At 48.3% G+C, this 22,933-nt stretch overlaps 1 protein-coding gene across 1 annotated transcript in view; it reads right to left on the reverse strand.

The window, feature by feature from the left end:
* Nucleotides 1-22,933, reverse strand: part of ATF6 (activating transcription factor 6) — a 365,356-nt gene that overhangs the window by 174,294 nt on the left and 168,129 nt on the right. Inside the window, exons 12-13 of the mRNA XM_065408946.1 lie at nt 21,951-22,053; nt 421-485 (exon numbers count right to left, since the gene is read on the reverse strand). Coding sequence (XP_065265018.1) covers nt 421-485; nt 21,951-22,053 — 168 coding nt within the window. The remainder of the gene's footprint in view (nt 1-420; nt 486-21,950; nt 22,054-22,933) is intronic.

Here is a 22,933-nt window from a genome sequence, read left to right on the forward strand (position 1 = left end):
CCTGGAGAGTCCTCCAGGCATCTTCCTAGCTTGGGGACTGGATTGATGGATGGACTTCTCACCGAGACCGGCCCTATGCTTTTTTCTGAAGGTCTCTCTTCTTAGGAGGGGACTCAGTGGAGTGAGAGGAGGACTCAAAGAGTCATTGATAGAAACCCTACAGGAAAAGGAGAAAGTAGAGCCATAACACTAGGGTCTCTCCAACTTAAACGCCCCAGAGAGTGAACAGAAAGGTTCAAATACACTAGTTTAATAAGGGTCAGTAGTTTTGCCAGTAGAGGTAGAGGAAGTCTGAGGCAAATTATGAGAGCCCGATGGGGTATTCAGAGGTGGGTGAGAGAACAGGTAAGTGTAAGGTAATAACCAAACAGAATATCTAAACACCACTAATCCAGATGGACAGGATTTGTCCTACCTTACCTGATGCTGGGGTCTGTGTTTGGCATGGCCATCAGCTGAGAATCTGCATTCTCCCCTGTAGAGCTCTGAAAAGGGAAAAATAAATCACATCACACAAAAGGGAAATCAACAAACAGTCTCACTGAATTCAACACTATACTGTACATGAAACCAGGTCACCAACAAATGGTGAGTACGGATTACCTTGCAGCACAAATCTGAGACAGGTGATCACAGATTCAAGTCCAACAGCTGGGTTTATGCCCAAGTCTGACAATAAGGCTATAAATTACTTAGGGCAGTGTTTCCCAAACTTGGGACACCGCTTGTGTAGGGAAAGCCCCTGGCGGGTTGGGCCGGTTTGTTTACCTGCCCCATCTGCAGGTTTGGCTGATCGCGGCGCCCACTGGCCACAGTTCGCTGCTCCAGGCCAATTGGAGCTGCTGGAAGCAGCGCGGGCGAAGAGACGTACTGGCCGCCGCTTCCCACAGCTCCCATTGGCCTGGAGCAGCGAACCACGGCCAGTGGGAGCCGCAATCGGCCGAACCTGCGGACGGGGCAGGTAAACAAGGGCTTTCCCTACACAAGCGGCGTCTAAAGTTTGGGAAACACTGACTTAGGGGGAAGGGGAGAAAATGGCTGCTTCGCTTTAAGAAGTGCCATTTTGGGAAGAAGAGTTGTTAAGCCCACTGCTTTCTGTCAGTCGCAGGTGGCTATCACCGGTAAAACGTAAAGCTCAAGGGAACTTTAACAAATATAGTGAATAAAGCATGACACCCTGACTAACGTTCCATCACCTCATAAAACAGATGCTAATGTTGAAAGTCTGTGTGCAAGCTACTGTGAACACATGACTGCTGCAGTGTTCCCTAGCAGCTACTCCATTAGCAGTATCTAATTAGATGCCTCAAGAATGAAAGACCCTGTATAGGAGCCAAAATCTTTTCCACTGCAGAATGATTTAACTGCTGCAGAAATAGCGAACACAACATTCTAATTAAAAATAACACTATACAAAAATCAATATGGTCCCTATTAAATCGATCAAATACTACTAACTGATAGATCTCAAAACACAGTGCAATTCTTCAGCTGTGTAGTGAGGCGGGGTGGCCTCCCACAGACCCGCAGGGGGAGGAACCCCTCACTGAGCCCTGGTGAACGGAGTCAGGCTGTGCTCACCCATCCCGTTGGAAGTCAGTGGACGGGACGGGACAGGAAGTAGAAAAAGCGGGTCTGGGAGCTCAGTTGGGCTGCAGCCGCCGGAGGAGACAGTCGCCTCCTGCTCGCTCCCCAGCTGGGAGACTGCTGCAGGCCCCTGGGGAGCTGAGGACTGGCCAGGGCCTCCGGAGCCAAATGTTGCCCAGCCCATGGAAAAGTTGCCAGGACTGCCACAGGTCTTCTACCCTGACGACTTGGAGAGCCCTTTACAGACCTAGGTACAACCCGAGGGGGAGTTAGGAAGTAGCCCAGGGACAGCTGACCCTAGTCTGGCTGCAGCACTACCTGAGCTTAGGTCAGCATGTTGCAGTCAGGATCCCTGCTGACCCCGTGGCAGACCTCTCTTCCACTGTTAGGGCCCTGGGCCGGGACGCAGTGGAGTGGGTGGGCCTGTGTCCTCCCCTGCCACCCCAACTCCGGGGTGCCAGTCTCCCCCTTTCTCGGCCAAGAGGCCAGAGTTTGTCGGCCATCCACAGGAGATAGGATGCCTGAACCCATTGCTGCTTGGCCCTGAACACAGGCTCGAGCCATAGACCTTGATTGCCCTGCCCTGACTGAGGGCCCAGGGCTAGCTAACTCCACTGTTTGCTCAGCCCTGACCACGGCCCGAGCTATAGACTCATTACCCTGTCCTGACTAAGGGCCTGGGCTACCTGACTGTGTCTGTTGCTCACCCCCTTGAACACAGACCGAAGCTATAGACTCTTGTTGCCCCACTAATTCCCCATGGTAGGCGACATGCTGAGACGTGGAGAGGGAGGAACCCTGCCGCTAAGCCACAACAAGCTGGTGTAAACTGATGTGGACACATTGTCTTAAACGGAGCTATGCCACTTTTCACCATCTTAGAATCTGGTCTTTCATTATTACCGGGGAAACATCAGTGAGTTGTGTTTCCAGAGGGGTCCTGTTTGAATTGGTTCTCAACCCGATGCTGCTCAATATTTTTATCAATACTCTGGAATAAAGTATAAGCTTATTGCTGATAAAGTTTGCAGATGACACAAAGCTGGGCGAGGTGGTAAATAATGACAGCAACAGGTCACTGATAGAGTGTGACCGTGATTGCTTGGTAAGCCAGGTCCAATCAAACAAAACATGTTTTGACACAGCCAAATGCAAGGTCACACATGTAGGAACGAGAAAAAGAGGGTAACTTTTCGTAACTGTTGTTCTTCAAGATGCGTTGCTCATCTACATTCCATTGTAGGTGTGTGTGCTCACCGCATGCACCAGTGCCGGAAGTTTTCCCCTCAGTGGTATCCGCAGGGGACCGGCTCTGGCACCCTCTGGAGTAGCGCACGTATGTGCTGGTATTAGGGGCACTGCTGCCGCCCCCCCCTTCAGTTGCTTCTTCCCAGAACTCCGACAGAGGGGAAGGAGGGTGGGTCATGGAATGGACATGAGCAACACATCTCAAAGAACAACAGTTATGAAAGGTAGCCATCTTTTCTTCAAGTGATTGCTCATGTCCATTCCATTGTAGGTGACTCCCAAGCAGTACCTCCAGAGGCAGGTAGGAGTTCATGGACATGGCTCTGCCAAAGCCAGCATCATCTTGGGACTGTTGGGTGATGGCATAGTGCGTCATGAACGTGTGTACCAATGACCACTTTGTGGCTCTACAGTTGTCCTGGATAGCCCTTGAGGAATGAGCCGTCACTATCGGTAGAGGTACAGCCTGCACTATCTCGTAGCAAGTACGGATGCAGGTGGTGATCCAAGCCAAAATCCTCTGAGAAGACACTGGGAGGTCCTTCATCCTGTCAGCCACCGCAATGAAGAGTTCAGTAGATCTGTGGAAGGGCTTGGTGCGCTCCAGGTAGAAAGCCAGGGCACGCCTGATGTCAAGGGTGTGCAGATGCCTCTCCTCGTTGGATGTGTGAGGCTTTGGACAGAACACCAGGAGGATATCCTGGTTGACATGGAATTGTGACACCACTTTTGGCAGGTAGGCCGGATGGGGATGCAGTTGGACCTTATCCTTGTAGGTTTCAGAGTAGCAGCCGTGTTAGTCTGTATCCGCAAAAATAACAGGAGTACTTGTGGCACCTTAGAGACTAACAAATTTATTAGAGCATAAGCTTTCGTGGGCTACAACCCACTTCTTATGCATCCGAAGAAGTGGGTTGTAGCCCACGAAAGCTTATGCTCTAATAAATTTGTTAGTCTCTAAGGTGCCACAAGTACTCCTGTTATTTTTGCTTATCCTTGTAGAACACCATGTACAGCAGCTCTGATGTGAGGGCTTTAATCTCAGAGACTCACCTCACCATGGTAATAGCTACAAGGAATGCAACCTTCCATGACAGGTGTGAAAGGGAGCAGTGTAGCGGGGTGGTTACCCCGCTCCTGCCTGGAAGGGCTTAAAACAGCCCTGGCAGAGGGCTGCAGCTCTAAAAGCTGGGCTGATTGGGGAAGTAGCCACAGCTGGGCCATGCCCCAATCAGGCCACAGCTGGCCTGTATAAGAGGCTGGGAGCCAGGAGCTCAGCAGTCTCTCTCTGCTTTCAGAGGGAGAAGGGCCTGGCTGCATGAGCTAGAGACAGTCTCTCTCTGCGTTCAGGGAGAGAAGGGCCTGGCTGCAGGGAGCTAGAGACAAAGTACCTGAGTGGAGCAGGGCTGGGGAAAGGCTGAGGAGCTGGGGAGCTCCAGCCTGGAAAGTCCCAGGCTGCAGCCTAGTAGGAGGCCAAGGGATACTGGGGGTTGCAGAGGGCAGCCTGGGGTAGGCCAAGGCAGCAGGTCCAAACCCAACCTTGCCTGTGATGAGTGGCCTATACTGCAGTCTGCCCCAGGGAGCGGGGGCTAGTTGGTGACTGACAGTGGCCTTATTCTGAGGTGAGGTAGGGATAATGAGTGGGGGTTCCCTGGGGAGGGGAGACCCTAGTACTGAGGGGTGTACTGCCAGGGGGCAGCACCCCAGATAAAAGGGCACCGGGGTCTGGGAGGGACATGGGGGCCGGAGAACAGGCGGATCACCAGCTTGCAGAGGGCGCTCCAGGACGCTGGAAGAGCTAATTCCCGGAGTCACCAGCAGGAGGCGCCGTAGGGGTGAGTCCCGCTCCTCTACAAGCAGGAAGCCAGAGGTTTGAAGGGAGGGCCAGTGAGTCTGGAGAGGACTAGGTTGAGATCCCACTGGGGAACTGGGTCCCAAACCAGTGGAAAAAGTCTTTCAAGGCCTTTCATGAACCTGATCATCATCTTGTGTGAGAATACCAATCTACTCCTGGACATGAGGGTGGAAGGCTGATATGGCCTTGATCAATGAACATGCAAGGCCCTGGTGAAGCAGGTAATCTAAGCTTTAAGTGAAGAAGGTAATCTAGGATGGATTGTAGAGACGACTGGATTGGAGAGATATTCCGCTCCAATGCCCATCAGGAGAAGCGCTTCCACTTTGCCAGGTATGTCGCCCTGGTAGAGGGCTTTCTGCTCTCCCAGAGGACCTGCTGCAACTGACTAGAGCAGGCTTGTTCCTCAGGGTTCAGACACTCAGCAACCACACTGTGAGGTAGAGAGAGGTGAGGTTCGGGTAAAGTAATCGTCCATGATTCTGAGAGAGCAGGTCCAGGTGGCTGGGAAGTGTCCACAGGGCTGCCACTGCTAAGTCCATGAGCATGCTGAATCAATGCTGGCGAGGTCAAACTGGGGCGATCATAATGACTTGTCCCTCTTGATCTTCAAGAGGACCTTGCCGATCAGTGGGACTAGTGGGAAGGTATACATCAGGTCGCCTGACCACGACAGGAGGGAGGCATTGGATAGTGAGCCATTGTCAAGGCCTTGCAGAGAGCAGAACTGGTGACATTTTCTGTTTGGTGGCCAACAGGTCCACTAGGGGAGCTCCCCACTTCTGGAAGAGCATCCGGACTACCTCTGAGTGGAGGGACCACTCGTGGTGAGAGAAAAAGGACCTGCTGAGGCGATCCGCCAGCATGTTCCTGATGCCGGGGAGGTGTGAGGCTTCCAGGTGGATAGCATGTTGGATACAGAAGTCCCACAGCTGATGGGCTTCCTGACAAAGGGCCAATGATTGAGCTCCTCCCTGTCTGCTGACATAGAACATGGAGGCTGTGTTGTCTGTCAACACCTGCACCACACAACTGGACAGATGGGGAAGGAACACTTTGCAAGCCAGGTGGATAGCCCTGAGCTCTCTGACGTTTATGTGCAGTAACAGCTCCTCTCGAGACCATAGCCCCTGAGTTTAAAATTAGAGACACTGTGGGCCACGGATTCACAAACAGCACACCTTCCAACACCAGATTCAGGTTGGACCACCGCTGCAGGGAGGTGAGTACCCATGGCGGGATCATGAGAAGTTTGTCCAGGTGATGTCTGGCCGGGGAGTAGACCGATGCCAGCCACATCTGGAGAGGTCGGAGGTGAAGTCTCACGTACTGGACAATGTAAGTGTATGCAAACATGTGCCCTAATAGCCTGAGACAGTCTCGGGCTGTGGTGAGTGGGCAGTGACCTGGGTTATCAGATCTGACATAGCCCTGAACCTGGCCTCTGGCAGGAACGCTCTGGCTCAGGTAGAGTCGAGTACTGCTCCGATAAATTCTGTCCTCTGCACCAGTACCAATGTTGATTTTTGTTTGTTTATCAACAGGCCCAGTGCTTGACAGCTGGCTCGCAGCATTGTGACATGGCATTGGACATAGTCCCTGGAGCGAACCTTCATGAGCCAGTTGTCAAGGAACGGGCAGATCTGGATACCCCGACGTCTGAGGTAGGCTGCGACTACCGCCGTGCACTTCGTAAATACCCCTGGTGCTGTAGCTAGGTCAAATGGGAGCACTGTGAACTGTTAGTGGGTGTTCCCAACTAAGAATCGTCGGAACCTGTTGTGGCAGTGAAATATCAAAATATGAAAGTAAGCGTCTTTCAGATCGAGGGTGGTGAAGCAGTTTCCCAGATCCAGGGAGAGAATGACGGAGGCCAGGGAGACCATGTGGAACTTCAACTTCTTGAGTACTTGTTGAGGTTTCACAGGTGAAGAATGGGGCGTAGAACCCCCCTGGCCTTTGGAATAAAAAAAATAGTGGGATCACTGGGACTAGTGGGAAGGCATACATCAGGTCACCTGACAGAAGGAAGGCATTGGATAGTGAGCCATTGTCGAGACCTTACAGAGAGCAGAACTGGTGACAAATGCTGTGGAACTTCCTCCATGGCCCCCACCCACAGAAGACCTTGCACCTCCTGAGCAAGCAGATGCTCGTGAGAAGGGTCCCTGAAGAGGGGCGGGGAGGGAAGGGAAGGTGGGAGGGAGGTATAGAAAGGAAATGGAGGATATACCTCCCTGCCACAGTGCTGACCATTCATTGGTCTGATGTTATAGAAGCCCAAGCAGTGAGGTAGGGCAATAAACTATTGGAAAACAAAAGGGGTGTTGGATCCAGGATACAGGCTGGGAGGTCACCTTCGAGCGCACCCTTCAAAATGCCTGTTTGTTTGTTACCCAGCTGGTGGCAGGTAGAGCTCGAGTGAGCCGAGGAGGCCAGCAGTTGGCCCTGTCAGCGCTTATAGCCCTTGCCCTTTTTGCGGAAGGCTCCGATTCGGATTGGCTCACGAATTTGGGTCTGCTGTGGTTTGAACCACTTCCTTGCGGGCGCTGGCATGTAAAGGCTCAGGGAGCACAAAGTAGCCCTAGAATCTTTCAGGCCAGGCAATCTGTTGTCTGTTTACTCTGAAAACTGTGCCAGGCCATCGAAGGGGAGGTCCTGGGTCGACTGCTGAACCTCTACCAACAGCCCAGATGATTGCAGCCAAAACTCTTTCCTCACGGAAATGGTCAAAGCCATGGCCCTGGCTGCGGAGTCCTCCGCGTCCGAGGCTACTTGGAGGGCTGCCCTCGCCACTGTCTTGCTCTCTTCAAGAAGAGCCAGGAACAAGAAAAGCCAGGCAACAAATCCACAAACCTGGCCATAGACTGCGAGATGTTATAGTCATAGTGGCCAAGTAGGGCCTGGTGATTGGCCACTCTCAATTGGAGGCTGGCAGTTGAATACATTTTTCTGCCAAAGAGATCGGGCATCTTCACCTCTTTGTTCTTAGGGGTCAAGCCCAGCTGCCCCGTCTGTCATGCTCATTGGCCACGGATATGACCAGCAAGCTCAGGGAGGGGTGGGTATAAAGGTATTCAAAGCCCATGGCCGGGACATAATACTTCCTCTCCACCTGCTTGGAGGAGGGAGTTTGCCACAAGGCCTTGATCAGTTTCACCATTCACTCGTGGATGGGCAAGGCCACCTTAGATGGGGCGGCCGCATGGGCGGCGTGTGAACCACCAGCTGGGGGAGGCTAGCCCCCAGCCCCGCCCCTTCCGCCCAAGGCCCTGCCTCTTCCACCCCCCGCCGGAGCCCAGAGCCTCCCCACCATGGCCGCCAGCCCCTGCCCCAGGCTTGCCCCCACCTAGCCCTGGAAAGGCGGGCTGTGCGACTCCAGCCTTGGAGCACCGGAGGGTAGGCAGCACGGCCTCAGCCTCAGAGCGGCGGGAGGGCGGGCTGCGTGGCCCCAGCCCCCGAGTGCCAGGAGGATGGGTGGTGCAGTCCCAGCCCCGGAGAACTGAGAGGGCGGGCGGCGCAGCCCCTGCCCCGGAATGCCAGGAGGGCGGGCTGCATGGCCCCAGCTGGGGCCACCACACCAGGGGAGCCACAGAGTGAGGCCTGGGGGCAGTGCATGGGCGGGGCCATGCCTGGCTGTACTGGGAGGCACAACCTCCCCCAGCCTATGACACCTGCCACCCATGGGCGGCCGCACTCAAAATGTCAAACAGGGTGTCGGAGGGTTCCAACAACTCTTCAGCCTCTAGCCCCAAGTTCGCTGACACCCTTTTAAGTAGCTCTAGGTGAGCTTTTATATCATCCTGGGGAACCGTGCGGGAAGGCCCCGCTACCGCCTCATCAGGTGTAGAGGATGAGAAGGAAGGCCTGCCGGGGGAGCCTCGGCTGAGGCTGGCTGCTTTTGGGGAGCCTACTCTGATTCCTCCTCTGAGTCAGGGGGCGGGCGAGAAACTGTTGTCGACTGCTGCTCAGATGTCCCTGAGATTGACCGGTGCACATGCTCTGACATCTGAGAAAACCCCCAGGGTGGTGCCACAGAGCCAGCCACTGGCTCTGCGGCCACGCGCTCACTGGCGTGCCGGGGGTAATCCCGATGCTCCTGGCAGGTGACATTGGCCCGCAGGCAATGCGCCTTCCTCGCTGTCCGAGCTTGAGGAAGAAACTTGTTTCAGGGACCAGGACAGTTCCGCTGTCACCAGCCTGCCCGTTCCATGCTGGCTGTCCCCATGTTCCTCTTTTGTGGACTGGTGCCAGGATGTCGGCGCTCACTGCCGCATCTCCCGCGACGATAATCCGTCGATCGACACCTCACACTCCGAGAGCAGTGCCGCTCCGTTGACCTGGAATGGGAACAGGAGCAGGGAGACCCGCGTCTCGACTCCGGAGACCAGCAATGGGCCTCTAGAGATCTGTATCGACGATCCACAGATCGGTGATGAGACTCCAGAGACCGGAGCTGCGACTCAAGGGATCAGTGCTGCAAGTCTGAAGAGCAACGGAGACGCTCAGGGTACCGGTGCCAGGCCTCTGGGGGCTGGCGATGCGCCTCTGTGGGTCTACGCCAGACAGTTGGCGATCGACACAGGGATCCTGGAGAGCGGTGCCTAAAGTCCGGGGCGTGGAGCCGGGAACTCTGGCAGGTAAGCCAACTCATATCGGAGGGCCGGTGGCGCTGCTCTGGAGACCGTTGGCAGGATGGGATGCTGCCTGCAGTGGGGAGCAGTGCTGTGGAGACTGAAAGAGCCCCAAGGCAGGTTTGCCCCGAAAATGAACAATCTCACTGGCTGGTGCGGAAGGGACAATATGTCCTTAGTGGCCTGGAATGCCTCCGGTGTGGACAGCACTGCCAGATGCTGAATGCTCCTGATGCTTCCTGGGGTGGTGGACAGGTCTCAGGGGGGCTCGACAGCTCCTTGGATGCTGGAGCCTGGCTATGGTCCGGAGGAGATGAGGTGTCCTGCGTGGATCTTTGTTCGCCTCCGGCTCTCTCCTTCCTCTTACAGGATGTAGTAGACCGCCCTCTCCCAGGCTTTTTCTGCTTCTTAGCCAGCAATGGGGACCAAGATCGGTGCCAGTCCAAGGTTGGTGCCGGCAGTGCGCTTCGCACCAAAGCAGCGGTGCTCAGGGCGGAGTCTGATCTGGCCGGTTCGAGGCCACTGCGAGAGTCAACTCCATAAGGAGTGCTCAAAACCAAATATCCTGCACCTTTTTGGTGCGTGGCTTGAAAATTTTACAGATGCGACACTTGTCGCTCACGTGGGTTTTCCCCAAGCACCATAGACAGATTTGGTAGGGATCACTGAGAGGCATAGTTTTTTTTTTTTTTTTTTTGCTGCAATCACAAGGCTTAAAGCCTGGGCTCAGGCTAGGTCTACACTGCAGCGGGGTTCCGACCTAAGATACGCAACTTCAGCTACGTGAATACCGTAGCTGAAGTTGCGTATTTTAGGTCGGCTTACCTAGCGGTGAGGACGCGGGAAAGTCGACCGCTGCCGCCGACTCCGCTGCCGCCTCCTGCCGAGGTGGATTTCCGGAGTCGACGGCAGAGCGATCAGGGATCGATTTTACCGCGTCTTGACTAGACGCGGTAAGTCGATCCCCGAAAAACCGATTGCTACCCGCCGGATCGGCGGGTAGTGAAGACAAAGCCTAAGTTCCGTAGGGGACTAACAAACTACTTCTATACTAAACACTATGGGAACTATTAAACTATATAGGAAAATCACTATAACAACTATATACAGTAGTAGGCATCCTTCAGTCTCGAGAGACCATGGGTATGCGCCACTGAGAGGTGTGGTTAGATGTTCAGCTGCGTGTGTGTGTTCTTCCTCTGTGCTGCCCCAGCTCTGCGCAGACAGTTGGCACAGCAGACCTCGAGTGAACAGACCACAAGATCTGTTAAGACAGATTTATTGTTGACAAAGCACGGTAATAGCACCTGGCAGACTCTACGAGGATACTAAAACATGTATGTCCGTGACAATGGATGCAGCTCAGTGAATGGCAGGGCTTTCCATTCCCCCCTTGGCTGGACAGAGATACTCCCTCCGAGATACATCTTTATACCCTGATATAAACAAGTTATGTACTGCCTCTGACATTGTTAGTTACTGCCCCCTGACATGGCTAGTTATCACCCATCACTTTATACATGTTGGCTTGATCAAAACATCTTTATTACATACTGTCATCCTTACCTTATCTTTTAGGAGGGGTCAGTGTGTTCCTGTTATCCTTGGGGAATGTTTTTGTACCATCCTTGATATTGGGATGTTCTGGTACCACTTGATATCGGGATGTGTTTGCGTGAATACTTTGTGCCTTGCACTCCTTAGGAATGTGTATTTCTGCAATATCAGCCCTGTTCTTGCCAGATTCTGTGAGCAGGTCCTGCCTCATACCAGGCCTCTAATACAAGGGCTTATGTCTCAGGCTCTCTTCCTACTAGAAGAGGTAAAGAATTTACTCAGTTGGTTTTATGGCAGCTGAGGCTGTGGCTGAAGAGACCCACTCGAGAGAGACAATCTCTGCCGCATCTGTCACATTTAAAGGTGATGTTTCGACCCTTTGGGCTCTGCCTTCTGTGAGCTCTTTTCTCCTCTGCTAAGCTGGACTGCTTTGCTCTCGTAACTCTGGAGACCTTTGTTAAGCTCTTGTTTCCAAAGACTGCGGTCTTGTGTACGATCTTCCCAGTTGTCACATCCATGTCCATTTCTTTGACGTCTCGCTTGCACACATTCTTGAAACGCAATTTTGGATGTCCTTTGGGACAGTAGAATCAAAATAGTAAAAGGTAAAGCTTGCCGAGGCAAGGGAAGTTTCAGCACTATTGCTGGTGGTAAGAAGGAACTGAAGGGGCAGGGGGGCCCCAGCGGTGGCCCTTATACTGGCGCATACACGTGCCACTCCAGAGGGCGCCAAAGCCGGAACCCTATGGATACCACTGAGAGAAAAACTTCCGGCACCGGCGCATGTGGTGAGCACACAAACCTACAATGGAATGGACATGAGCAAGCATCCAAAGGAGAACAGAGGTCACACCTACAGAATGGTTTCAGAGTGGTAGCAGTGTTAGTCTGTATCAAAAAAACAACGAGAAGTCCTTGTGGCACCTTAGAGACTAACAAATTTATTTGGGCATAAGCTTTCATGGGCTAGAACCCACTTCATCAGATGCATGGAGTGGAAAATACAGGAGCAGGTATAAATACATGAAAAGATGGGAGTTGCCTTACCAAGTGTGAGGTCAGTCTAACAAGACAATTCAATTAACAGTAGGATATCAACGGAGGAAAAATAACTTTTGTAGTGGTAATGAGAGTGACCCATTTCAAATAGTTGACAAGAAGGTGTGAGTAACAGTAGGCCAGAAGGGTACCCAGAAGTCACCTACTACAAGACAGGCCCAACAAAGAAAGTAACAGAACGCCACTAGCTGTCACCTACAGCCCCCAACTAAAACCTCTCCAGCGCATCATCAAGGATCTAAAGCCTATCCTGAAGGACGATCCCTCACTCTCACAGACCTTGGGAGACAGGCCAGTCCTCACTTACAGACAGCCCCCCAACCTGAAGCAAACACTCACCAGCAACTACACACCACACAACAAAAACACCAACCCAGGAACCAAACCCTGCAACAAACCCCGGTGCCAACTCTGTCCATAGATCTATTCAAGGGACACCATCAAAGGACCTAACCACATCAGCCACACCATCAGGGGCTCGTTCACCTGCACATCTACCAAATGTGATATATGCCATCATGTGCCAGCAATGCCCCTCTGCCATGTACATTGGCCAAACCGGACAGTCTCTACGCAAAAGAATAAATGGACACAAATCTGACATCAGGAATTAAAACATTCAAAAGCCAGTAGGAGAACACTTCAATCTCCCTGGTCATTCAATAACAGACCTAAAAGTGGCAATTCTTCAACAAAAAAACTTAAAAAACAGACTCCAACGTGAAACTGCAGAACTGGAATTAATTTGCAAACTGGACACCATCAAATTAGGCCTGAATAAAGACTGGGAGTGGTTGGGTCATTACAAAACCTAAACCTAATTTCCCCATACTAATGCCCCCCTACTGTTACTCACACCTTCTTGTCAAGTGTTTGAATGGGCCACAAAAGTTATTTTTCCTCCCTTGGCATCCTACTGTTAATTGAATTGTCTTGTTAGACTGACCTCACACTTGGTAAGGCAACTCCCATCTTTTCATGTATTTATACCTGCCCCTGTATTTTCCATTCTACGCATGTGATGTAGTGGGTTCTAGCCCATGAAAGCTTATGCCCAAATAAATGTGTTAGCCTCTAAGCTGCCACAAGACCTACAGAATGGGGGACTCTGTCCTAGAAAGCAGTGATTCTTGGGAGGTTATGAAGTCTGATGGAAACCAACTGAATCCTGAGCCCCTTCCCCTATACCAACTCTGCCCAGAGCCTTATATGGTCTGAGCCCTCCCTTGGCTTGACAGGAAGGAGATGCTGAGTACCTCTCTAGCCACGAGCAGTGGGAGGCAGTGTGTAGAGGGAGGTCCGGACTCACCCCTGCGGCGCCTCCTGCTGGTCGTCCAGGGAATTAGCTCACCAGCCTCTGGAGCGCCCTCTGCAGGGCGGTGATCCACCTTGTCCTCTGCATTGGCCCCGTGTCCCTCCCAGGACCCCGGTGCCCCTTGCTCTGGGTGCTGCCCCCTGGCAATACCCACACACACGCTAGGTCTCTCCTCCCAGGGGAACCCCCACCCACTATCCATACCTTGCCTCAGCACTAGGCCACTGCCAGTCACCAACTAGCCCCCGCTCCCTGGGGCAGACTGCAGTATAGGCCACTCATCACTGGCAAGGAGGGTTTGGACCTGCTGCCTTGACCTAGGCCTGGGCTGCCCTCTGCAACCCCCAGTACCCCTTGGCCTTCCGCTAGGCCGCAGCCTGGGGCTATCCAGGATGGAGCTCCCCAGCTCCTCAGCCTTTCCCCAGCCCTGCTCCACCCAGGTACTCTGTGTCTAGCTCCCTGCAGCCAGGCCCTTCTCTCTCCGAAGGCAGAGAGAGACTCTGAGCTCCTGGCTCCCAGCCTTTTTATACAGGCCAGCTGTGGCCTGATTGGGGCGTCCCAGCTGTGGCTACTTCCCCAATCAGCCCAGTAGCTTTTCCCTTTGCCCCAGCCCTCTGCCAGGGCTGTTTTAAACCCCTCAGGCAGGAGCGGGGTAGCCACCCCGCTACACAGTGCCTTTGCAAAGACTGCTCATTGCTCTCCCTCCCGGTGGCTGCTCAAAGAAGTGCTGCCTTGAGACTCTGCTCATCTGCTCCTTGCCCTGCAGCACCAACTCCTAGTGCCTCCCTAGGGCTCCTCCTCCTTCTTCTGTGGCTCCTCCTAAGACAGTGGACAGAGATGAGAGGAAGACTCAGCAACGCTAATACCCTCTGCTTCTTCTCCTGGCTTGGAAGAGGAGTTCTGGTACTTCCTCACCTCTTGTAGCCATCGCTGCTCCTTCCAGATGAGGCCCCACAACCTTCTTTACATTTTGAGAAACCCAGAACTCCCCCAAGCCTTCACACTCCTGGCTGTCTGGCTACAGGCTAGTGGTTTGTCCTCCTCCCACTGTTTAGTAGAGATGAGAGCATGTGAGGGGAAACCTGGGACTTTTGCTCTCCATGAAGAAACGTCATTCATGGTACAGCACAGACCTTGGCAGCTGTGGATTTTAATAAGGCTAAATGTAAATGTATACATCTAGGAACACACAATGTAAGCCATACTTACAAGATGGGGAACTCTATCCAGGGAAGAAGTAACTCTGAAATAGACTGGGGGGTGGGAGGTGGATATTCAGCTGAACATGAGTTCCCAGTGTCACACTGTGGCTAAAAGGGCTAATGTATAAATGGGGGAATCGCAGTAGGAGTAGAGCGGTTATTTTACCTCTATACTTGGGACTGGTGCGACTGTTGCTGGAATAATGTGTGAAGGGACCTGTAGAATAATTCTGCTGCCCACAATTCAAGAAGGTTGTTAATAAGTTGGAAAGGGTTTAGAAAAAAGCTTCAAGAATGACTAAAGGATTACAAAACCTGCCTTATAGTGATAGATTCAAGCAACTCAAACTATTTAGCTTAAGAAAGAGAAGGTTAAGGAGTGTCTTGATCACAGTCTCTAAGTACCTATATGGGGAATAAATATTTAATAATGGGCTCTTCAATCTAGCAGAGGAAAGTATAATACAGCTAGAAGTTGAAGCTAGACAAATTCAGACTGGGAATAAGGCATACATTTTTAACAATGAGAGTAATTAATCATTGGAATAACTAATCAGGGGTTGTGGTGGATTCTTCATCACTGACAATTTTTAAATCAAGACTGGATGATTTTCTAAAATATCTGCTCTAGGAATTATTGTGGGGCAGTTCTCTGGCCTGTGTCATACAGGAGGTCAGACTACATGATCACAATGGTCCCTTCTGGCCTTGGAATCTATAAATAGTAACTGAATTTAAGCTAAGCTGCTTTAGTTACAGCAAAGGGTTCAGAATTAAACTAAACAGACTCTAAAGAAAAGTCATGCTTTCGAGAGACGCAAGATGACAATCAACCCCGCTTCAGTTCATATGCTTTCCCTGAGGGCTTCTGCCTCTTGGAAAATCTTCACATCCCCAAATTCACTACAGACATTCTGCCCAATATCACAGGTGATGGACACAGCTGGACAATGTGGGGCACAATCTCTTGGAATCACAGAAGTCAGTGATAGAAAAATCCTATTAGATCACATCCACTCCATCTCCCTTGCAATATCAGATTATTCCCTTCACCACATTTCTAGTGCTTGCTAAAGGTTCTGGGCCATGGGGTTGTACCACTTCCCAGGGGAGACCAACAAGAGGAAACGGCGGTTTAATACTTAATAAATATTTCCCACAGTGTATGTCCCATTGCCCAGGATGCTTCAGTTCAGTCCTTTTAAATGCTGCATTAAGATCTCTTTATTAAATGAGATGTTTGGAAAGTTCACAGATACTCAGCCTACTGACAATGAAGATGAAGTTAAAAATCTGAACCATAAACACAGATCTCATTAATTCTGAGCCTGCATTATTACCAGCAACTTATCCATTTGGCAGTGTTTTAAAGCATGAATAGCAATCCCTGTACAAAAATGTTAAGCTGGGACTCATAACACTAAACCTAAAAGGTTTGCTGTAGTATATGCTTAGCTGCGCAAACCAATTATATACATTTGCATAGCCTACAGAGCTAGCTAGCCAGAGTTTATTAAAAAAAAGGGAACTTTCAATTTCTCTTGTACTTTCATAAGTACAGGAGGGGAAAATTCCAATCAGTAGATTTCAACTAGGGCTGTGAAGTGATTAAAAAAATTAATCGTGATGAATCGTGCGATTAAAAAAATTAATCGTGATTAATCGCACTGTTAAACAATAATAGAATACCATTTATTTAAATATTTTGGATGTTTTCTACATTTTCAAATATATTTATTTCAATTACAACACAGAATACAAAGTGTACAGTGCTCACTTTATTTATTTTTTTTATTTCAAATGTTTGCACTGTAAAAAAACAAAATCGTATTTTTCAATTCACCTGCTACAAGTACTGTAGTGCAATCTCTTTATCATGAAAGTTGAACTTGCAAATATAGAATTATGTATATAAAACTGCACTCAAAAACAAAACAATGTAAAACTTTAGAGCCTACAAGTCCACTCAGTCGTACTTCTTGTTCAGCCAATCACTTAGACAAACAAGTTTGTTTACATTTGCAGGAGATAATGCTGCCTGCTTCTTGCTTACAATATCACCTGAAAGCGAGAAAGGGCATTCTAATGGCATTGCTGTAGCTGGCATCACAAGATATTTAGTGCCAGATGTGCTAAAGATTCATATGTCCCTTCGTGCTTCAACCACCATTCCAGAGGAAATGCGTCCAGGCTGATGACGGGTTCTGCTTGATAACAATCCAAAGCAGTGCAGATCGACACATGTTCATTTTCATCATCTGAGTCAGATGCCACCAGCAGAAGGTTGATTTTCTTTTTTGGTGGTTCGGGTTCTGTAGTTTCTGCATCAGAGTGTTGCTCTTTTAAGACTTCTGAAAGTGTGCTCCACACCTCGTCCCTCTCAGAATTTAGAAGGCACTTCAGATTCTGAAACCTTGGTTTGAGTGCTGTAGCTATTTTTAGAAATCTCACATTGGTACCTTCTTTGCGTTATGTCAAATCTGCAGTGAAAGTGTTCTTAAAATGAACAACATGTGCTGGGTCATCTGAGACTGCTGTAACATGAAATATATGGCAGAATGCGGGTAAAACAGAGCAGGAAACATAGAATTTTCCCCCCAAGGAGTGCAGTCACAAATGTAATTGATGCATTGTTTTTTTAACGAGCATTATCATCATGGAAGCATGTCCTCTGGAATGGTGGCCGAAGCATGAAGGGGCAGGCTAATGTTTAACACAGGGGTTCTCAAATTGGGGGTCGGGACCCCTCAGGGGGTCGTGAGGTTATTATGTGGGGGGTCACAAGCTGTCAGCCTGCACCCCAAACCCCCGCTTTGCCTCCAGCATTTATAATGGTGTTAAATATATTTAAAAAGTGTTTTTAATTTATAAGGGGGGTCGCACTCAGAGGCTTTCTATGTGAAAGGGGTCACCAGTACAAAAGTTGGAGAATCACTGGTTTAGCATATCTGGCATGTAAGTACCATGCAACGCTGGCTACAAAAGAGCCATGCAAACGCCTGTTCTCACTTTCAGGTGACGTAAATAAGAAGCAGGCAGCAGTACTTCCCGTCAGTGTAAACAAATTTGTCTTAGTGATTGTCAGAATAAGTAGTAGGACTGAGTGGACTTGTAGGCTCTAAAGTTTTACACTGTTTTGTTTTTGAGTGCAGTTATGTAACGGGAAAAAAAATCTGCATTTGTAAGTTTCCCAATAAAGAGACTGCACTTCAGTACTTTATGAGGTGAATTGAAAAATACTATTTCTTTTATTTATCATTTTTATAGTGCATATATTTGTAATCAAAAATAATAATATAAAGTGAGTGCTTGCACTTTGTATTCTGTGTTGTAATTGAAATCAATATTGAAAATGTAGACAAACATCCAGAAGTATTTAATAAATTTCAATTGGTATTCTATTGTTATAACTGCCATTAATCAGGATTAATTTTCTTGAGTTAATCGCATGAGTTAACTGCATCATCATCCTACTGATTCCTACTGAGTTCTACAGTGCAGCACCTCAATCTCGCCAATTCCCTTCAGTGAGCATTTCCCAAACACTTTCATAGCGTGCATCTTATTTGAACATAAGTTTGCCTTGTGAACTACCTCCCATCCCCTTCATAATCCCAAAACATCCCTGTGGCAACTGCATACATATTAAAAGTTAAACCATTTAATGTGTTTTAACTTATTGAAATTTAGCAGCTGGAAATTCTTATTGAACAAGGACAATTTTTTTAGAAATCTTGTTCTTAAAATTATATAAGATTTGCTATTTACTAAACCTCAGTATTTCCTAGCTACTTGGGAGGCTGAGGCCAGCGCACCGCTTGAGCTCAGGAGTTCTGTAGTATTCAAAGTATTTCCTACTGCATGTAAAAACTTCATTAAAAAATAAAACATTCAGGATGCAAAATCAAACACTCAGTTAGGAAATGCCTGAATTAAGGTTGCCAATGCAGCTATAATTTGGACCCCTCATGCAGCCTCAATGCCATCTCACTGTTTTCAACCCTCTGCCTCATTCTCTGTCCAACTTGTGTACTGAATGAGTCTGGATATTGCAGCACAAAAAAGAGTAAATGATCATATAATTAGGCTGTATCATCATAATGCATATGCATAAGGGTATGAATTAGCTTTTACAGGCTACATTAATTCTTTTAACTTTTGAGTATTTGGCTTTGCAAACATAGTTTTAAAATGTAATTTCCTAGGTATTTTTTTTTTTTTAAAAGGAAACTGAAAAACACAGAAATTCTATCAAATGGAAACATCATGACCTTCATGGATCATCGGCAGGATTTGAACCTCCTAAGCTCCAGAGCACAGCACAAACCTCTACTGCTTGAACTAAAGGAGTAACAAGCTGCAGTAGCAGGCCGCTATCCTCTGTATGGACAAGCCATTAGAGAGAGAGAACGCAGTGACTCGCACAATTATTTGCTAAACAGCAGAGGTCTGTTGGGATTCAGTCAGAATTCCTAGCTTCTATTTCAGACTGGAAATAAGGCTTTAGCTCTGAAGGTAATTAACCATTGAAACAATTTATCATGGATTTACCATTACTGGCAATTTTTAAATTAAGATTGGTTAAGGGGTTCCAAAGAGGATGGAGCTAGGGTGTTCTCAGTGGTGGCAGATGACAGAACAAGAAGCAATGCTCTCAAGTTGCAGTGGGGGAGGTCTAGGTTGGATATTAGGAAACACTATTTCACTAGGAGGGTGGTGAAGCACTGGAATGGGTTACCTGGGGAGGTGGTGGAATCTCCATCCTTAGAGATTTTTAAGGCCCGACTTAACAAAGCCCTGGCTGGGATGATTTAGTTGGGGATTGGTCCTGCTTTGAGCAGGGGGTTGGACTAGATGTCCTCCTGAGGTCTCTTCCAACCCTAATCTTCTATGATTGGATATTTTTCTAAGAGATCTGCTCTAGTTCCAACACAAATTATTTCAGGGAAGTTCCGTGGCCTGTGTTATGCAAGAGATCAGACTAGATAATCATCGTGGTCTCTTCTGGCCTGGGAATCCACGAATTTATGAAACTTCTGGTTCTGAAGAGGAGTGTGGTCTAGGATTATAGACAGCACACCCAAGCACATTGATTTGGCACAATGAGCCTTTGGATGAGACTTGGATCTGTGATATTAGAGACAGGAGTCCATTCCCAGCTCTCCCAGAAGTGACTCTGCGCTACTTCTGTGCAAAATCTGTAAACTGGTGAGACTGATGCTCTCCCTGCTCCTAAGGTAAAGTAACTTGATAATAAGGACTGTTAAGAGCACAGAATTCACACTACCCATCAGTGGAAGGTTTCCCCCTGGCTCCTACACCAAGGGTGAAGGAGGGGCACATTGCTGCTGCTGCACCTTCATCCTCTCTGGAGCTCTAGCTCTGGGCCTGGGCCATGTAGGAGGCTGAGTGGGCCCTGGAAGTACCCTTGGTGCAGATCAAAGTCAGCAGAGCTGGAAATATGTTTAGTGCAGATGGAATCTTCAGAGATTTTTGCAGCAAGCCTCTAAAAAGCCTTATTGGGCCTATGCATATGACAATTTTCAAAAGCCTATAACTCTGCCAATGCTGGATGGATTTTCATTAAGTCAGCCAAAAGCACCTCCCTGGCCCTAGGACCATCTCCTCACCAAATTTCAAATTCCTGCTCCAAAGTACACAGATACTAAAACTTTTCAATTAAATGGCTGAAAATATTTTCTTAAAACAGGGAAAAAGGTTGTTTTGCATAATCTTGTTCTTTCAAATGGCTGAACCAATTTTGATGATTTTTTTTTTTTAGTTCACCCTGAAGCAGAGTGCAAGCATGGAAAAATTCAGCCTGAATACTTAAAATCTGGCAAAGTAAAAACCATCTGAAAACAGTGACTTATGCTGGAAAGAGTCAGGCTATCTTAACTATAGACGTTGCTGCCAGCTCAGCCTATAACACCAAGCATAGAGAAATAAAAGGAATCATTGCAGATATAAAGGTAACCACATGTATTAGGTTAAGTAAAAAAAAATTTACAGTCTCAACACTCTCCTTTGGATCTCTTTCTTGAAAGTTTATTTATATTGATTTTACTATTCACAAAAGACAAGACTCAAGCAAGGTATAGAGTCGAGGAGGTATCTACAGCTTTCCTTCACAGCTCTTGTAACACCACTCAATCCTTATCTGCCAAATCCACTGCTACGCCAGTCCTGGCATCCCTTGAACAGCAGCTTACAACCATGCCAAACTGTATGGCAGTTCTGTGATTGTGGACGAATATCTGCCAAGAACTTAAGGTGAGACCATTTTTGGTTGTAAACTTCAACGAGTTGAGATTTGAACCAATATCAAGCGGAGTGCCCCAGGGGTTGGTCCTGGGGCCAGTTTTGTTCAACATCTTTATTAATGAGCTCGATGATGGGATTAATTGCACCCTCAGCAAGTTCACAGATGACACTACCCCCCAGTGGAGATACACTGGAGGGTAGGGATAGGGTCCAGAGTGACCTAGACAAATTGGAGAATTGGGCCAAAAGAAATCTGATGAGGTTCAACAAGGACAAGTGCAGAGTTCTGCACTAAGGACGAAAGAATCCCATGCACTGCTACAGGCTGGGGACCGACTGGCTAAGCAGCAGTTCTGCAGAAAAGGACCTAGGGATTACAGTGGACGAGAAGCTGGATAAGAGTCAGCAGTGCGCCCTTGTTGCCAAGAAGGCTAACTGCATATTGGGCTGCATCAGTAGGAGCATTGCCAGCAGATCGAGAGAAGTGATTATTCCCCTCTATTCGGCACTCGTGAGCCCACATCTGGAGTATTGCGTCCAGTTTGGAGCACCCCAATACAAAAAGGATGTGGACAAATTGGAGAGAATCCAGCAGAGGGCCACAAAAATGATTAGGGGTTGGGGCACATGACTTATGAGGAGAGGCTGAGGGAACTGGGCTTATTTAGTCTGCAGAAGAGAAGAGTGAGGGGGGATTTGATAGCAGCCTTCAACTACCTGAAGGGGGGTTCCAAAGAGGATGGAGCTAGGCTGTTTTCAGTGATGGCAGATGACAGAATAAGAAGCAATGCTCTCAAGTTGCAGTGGGGGAGGTCTAGGTTGGATAGGAGGAAAAACTATTTCACTAGTAGGGTGGTGAAGCACTGGAATGGGTTACCTAGGGAGGTAGTGGAATCTCCATCCTTAGAGGTTTTTAAGGCCCAGCTTGACAAAGCCCTTGCTGGGATGATTTAGTTGGGGTTGGTCCCGCTTTGAGCAGGGGGTTGGACTAGATGACCTCCTGAGGTCTCTTCCAACCTTAATCTTCTATGATTCTATTAACCAGGGACTCCAGAAATAACTAGTATGTTAACCCTTTGCTCTACCAATCTGCAGCTTTCTTTCACATTTAATCTTTGATAAGTTTCACTACACACAAAAGCCTTGTGGAATGAGCCGTGTCTCAGGAAAGCTGGTCATGTTGCCAGCAGTTAATTTGTGTTGCTAATGATTCAACAGTACAAACCTACCTGGACAACTCGTGTTTTCTGCTGCTGGTTATTTGACATTCTTCTAGACCTTGTCCTTTCCACTTCATGCCTATGAACCCACCCTCGAAGTTCATGATTTAATCTGTAAAATGCAACATTAAATTAGGCATGTCTTTAAAAGAGGAGTCAAAATGTCTTGGGTTTTGAGCAGTATTTTAACAATCCACCTGAAAATTATTGTGACTTAATGTTAGGGTTTTGTTCATCTTAACATTTTATATTGTGTTCCTTTTAACACTGGGGCATGAATGTTAGTCACAAGTTCAAAGAGAATTCATAGCTAAGTATCTGCCATGTGTTAATATTGGACTGGATTTTTCCACCTACAGTGGTTCCTATATATAATTAAATAAACACGAATCCTGAAAACAATAGGGGTATATTGAGAATTTAAATCACAAGGCTACCAACTCAAGAATAAAATTCGATTAAATACTCAAAAATTTAATTTAACAGAGTAAAGGGGAAAAAAGAAGAAAAGAAAAAATATGCAGTGATGAATTCATGTCTTTAGAAACCACACAATTCCAGTTCTTCCATCAAGGCAAAGAAAGTATTAGGCTACTTCAATTATATCTTTGTTTACTTTATGATGTTGAAGGGAAAAAGTCATGACCTGTGTATCTCTGTCTTTAACTGGCCTCTAAATCCATTTTATAATAAATTTTCCAACTGCATAATTTGATTAATGAAAAAGCTTTGGACACTTCCACACAGGCAGATCTGTGGTGGACTGGATGGCTCAGAGAATTGTTAAAATGTTTTATGATTGTTACTAGTTTCTAGCAGTGAGTAGGCTAGGCTGCTGGTTCCAAGTGAGCAAAGGCTGATGGTGAGTGAAAGTCAATATCCCACCTGACAGCATCAGAATGGAGGGTCCCAGTGCCTCCAGGGGAATTCATAGAATCATAGAATATCAGGGTTGGAAGGGACCTCAGGAGGTCATCTAGTCCAACCCCCTG

Source organism: Emys orbicularis, chromosome 8 (assembly GCF_028017835.1).
Source record: "Emys orbicularis isolate rEmyOrb1 chromosome 8, rEmyOrb1.hap1, whole genome shotgun sequence".
Lineage (NCBI taxonomy): Eukaryota > Metazoa > Chordata > Testudines > Emydidae > Emys > Emys orbicularis.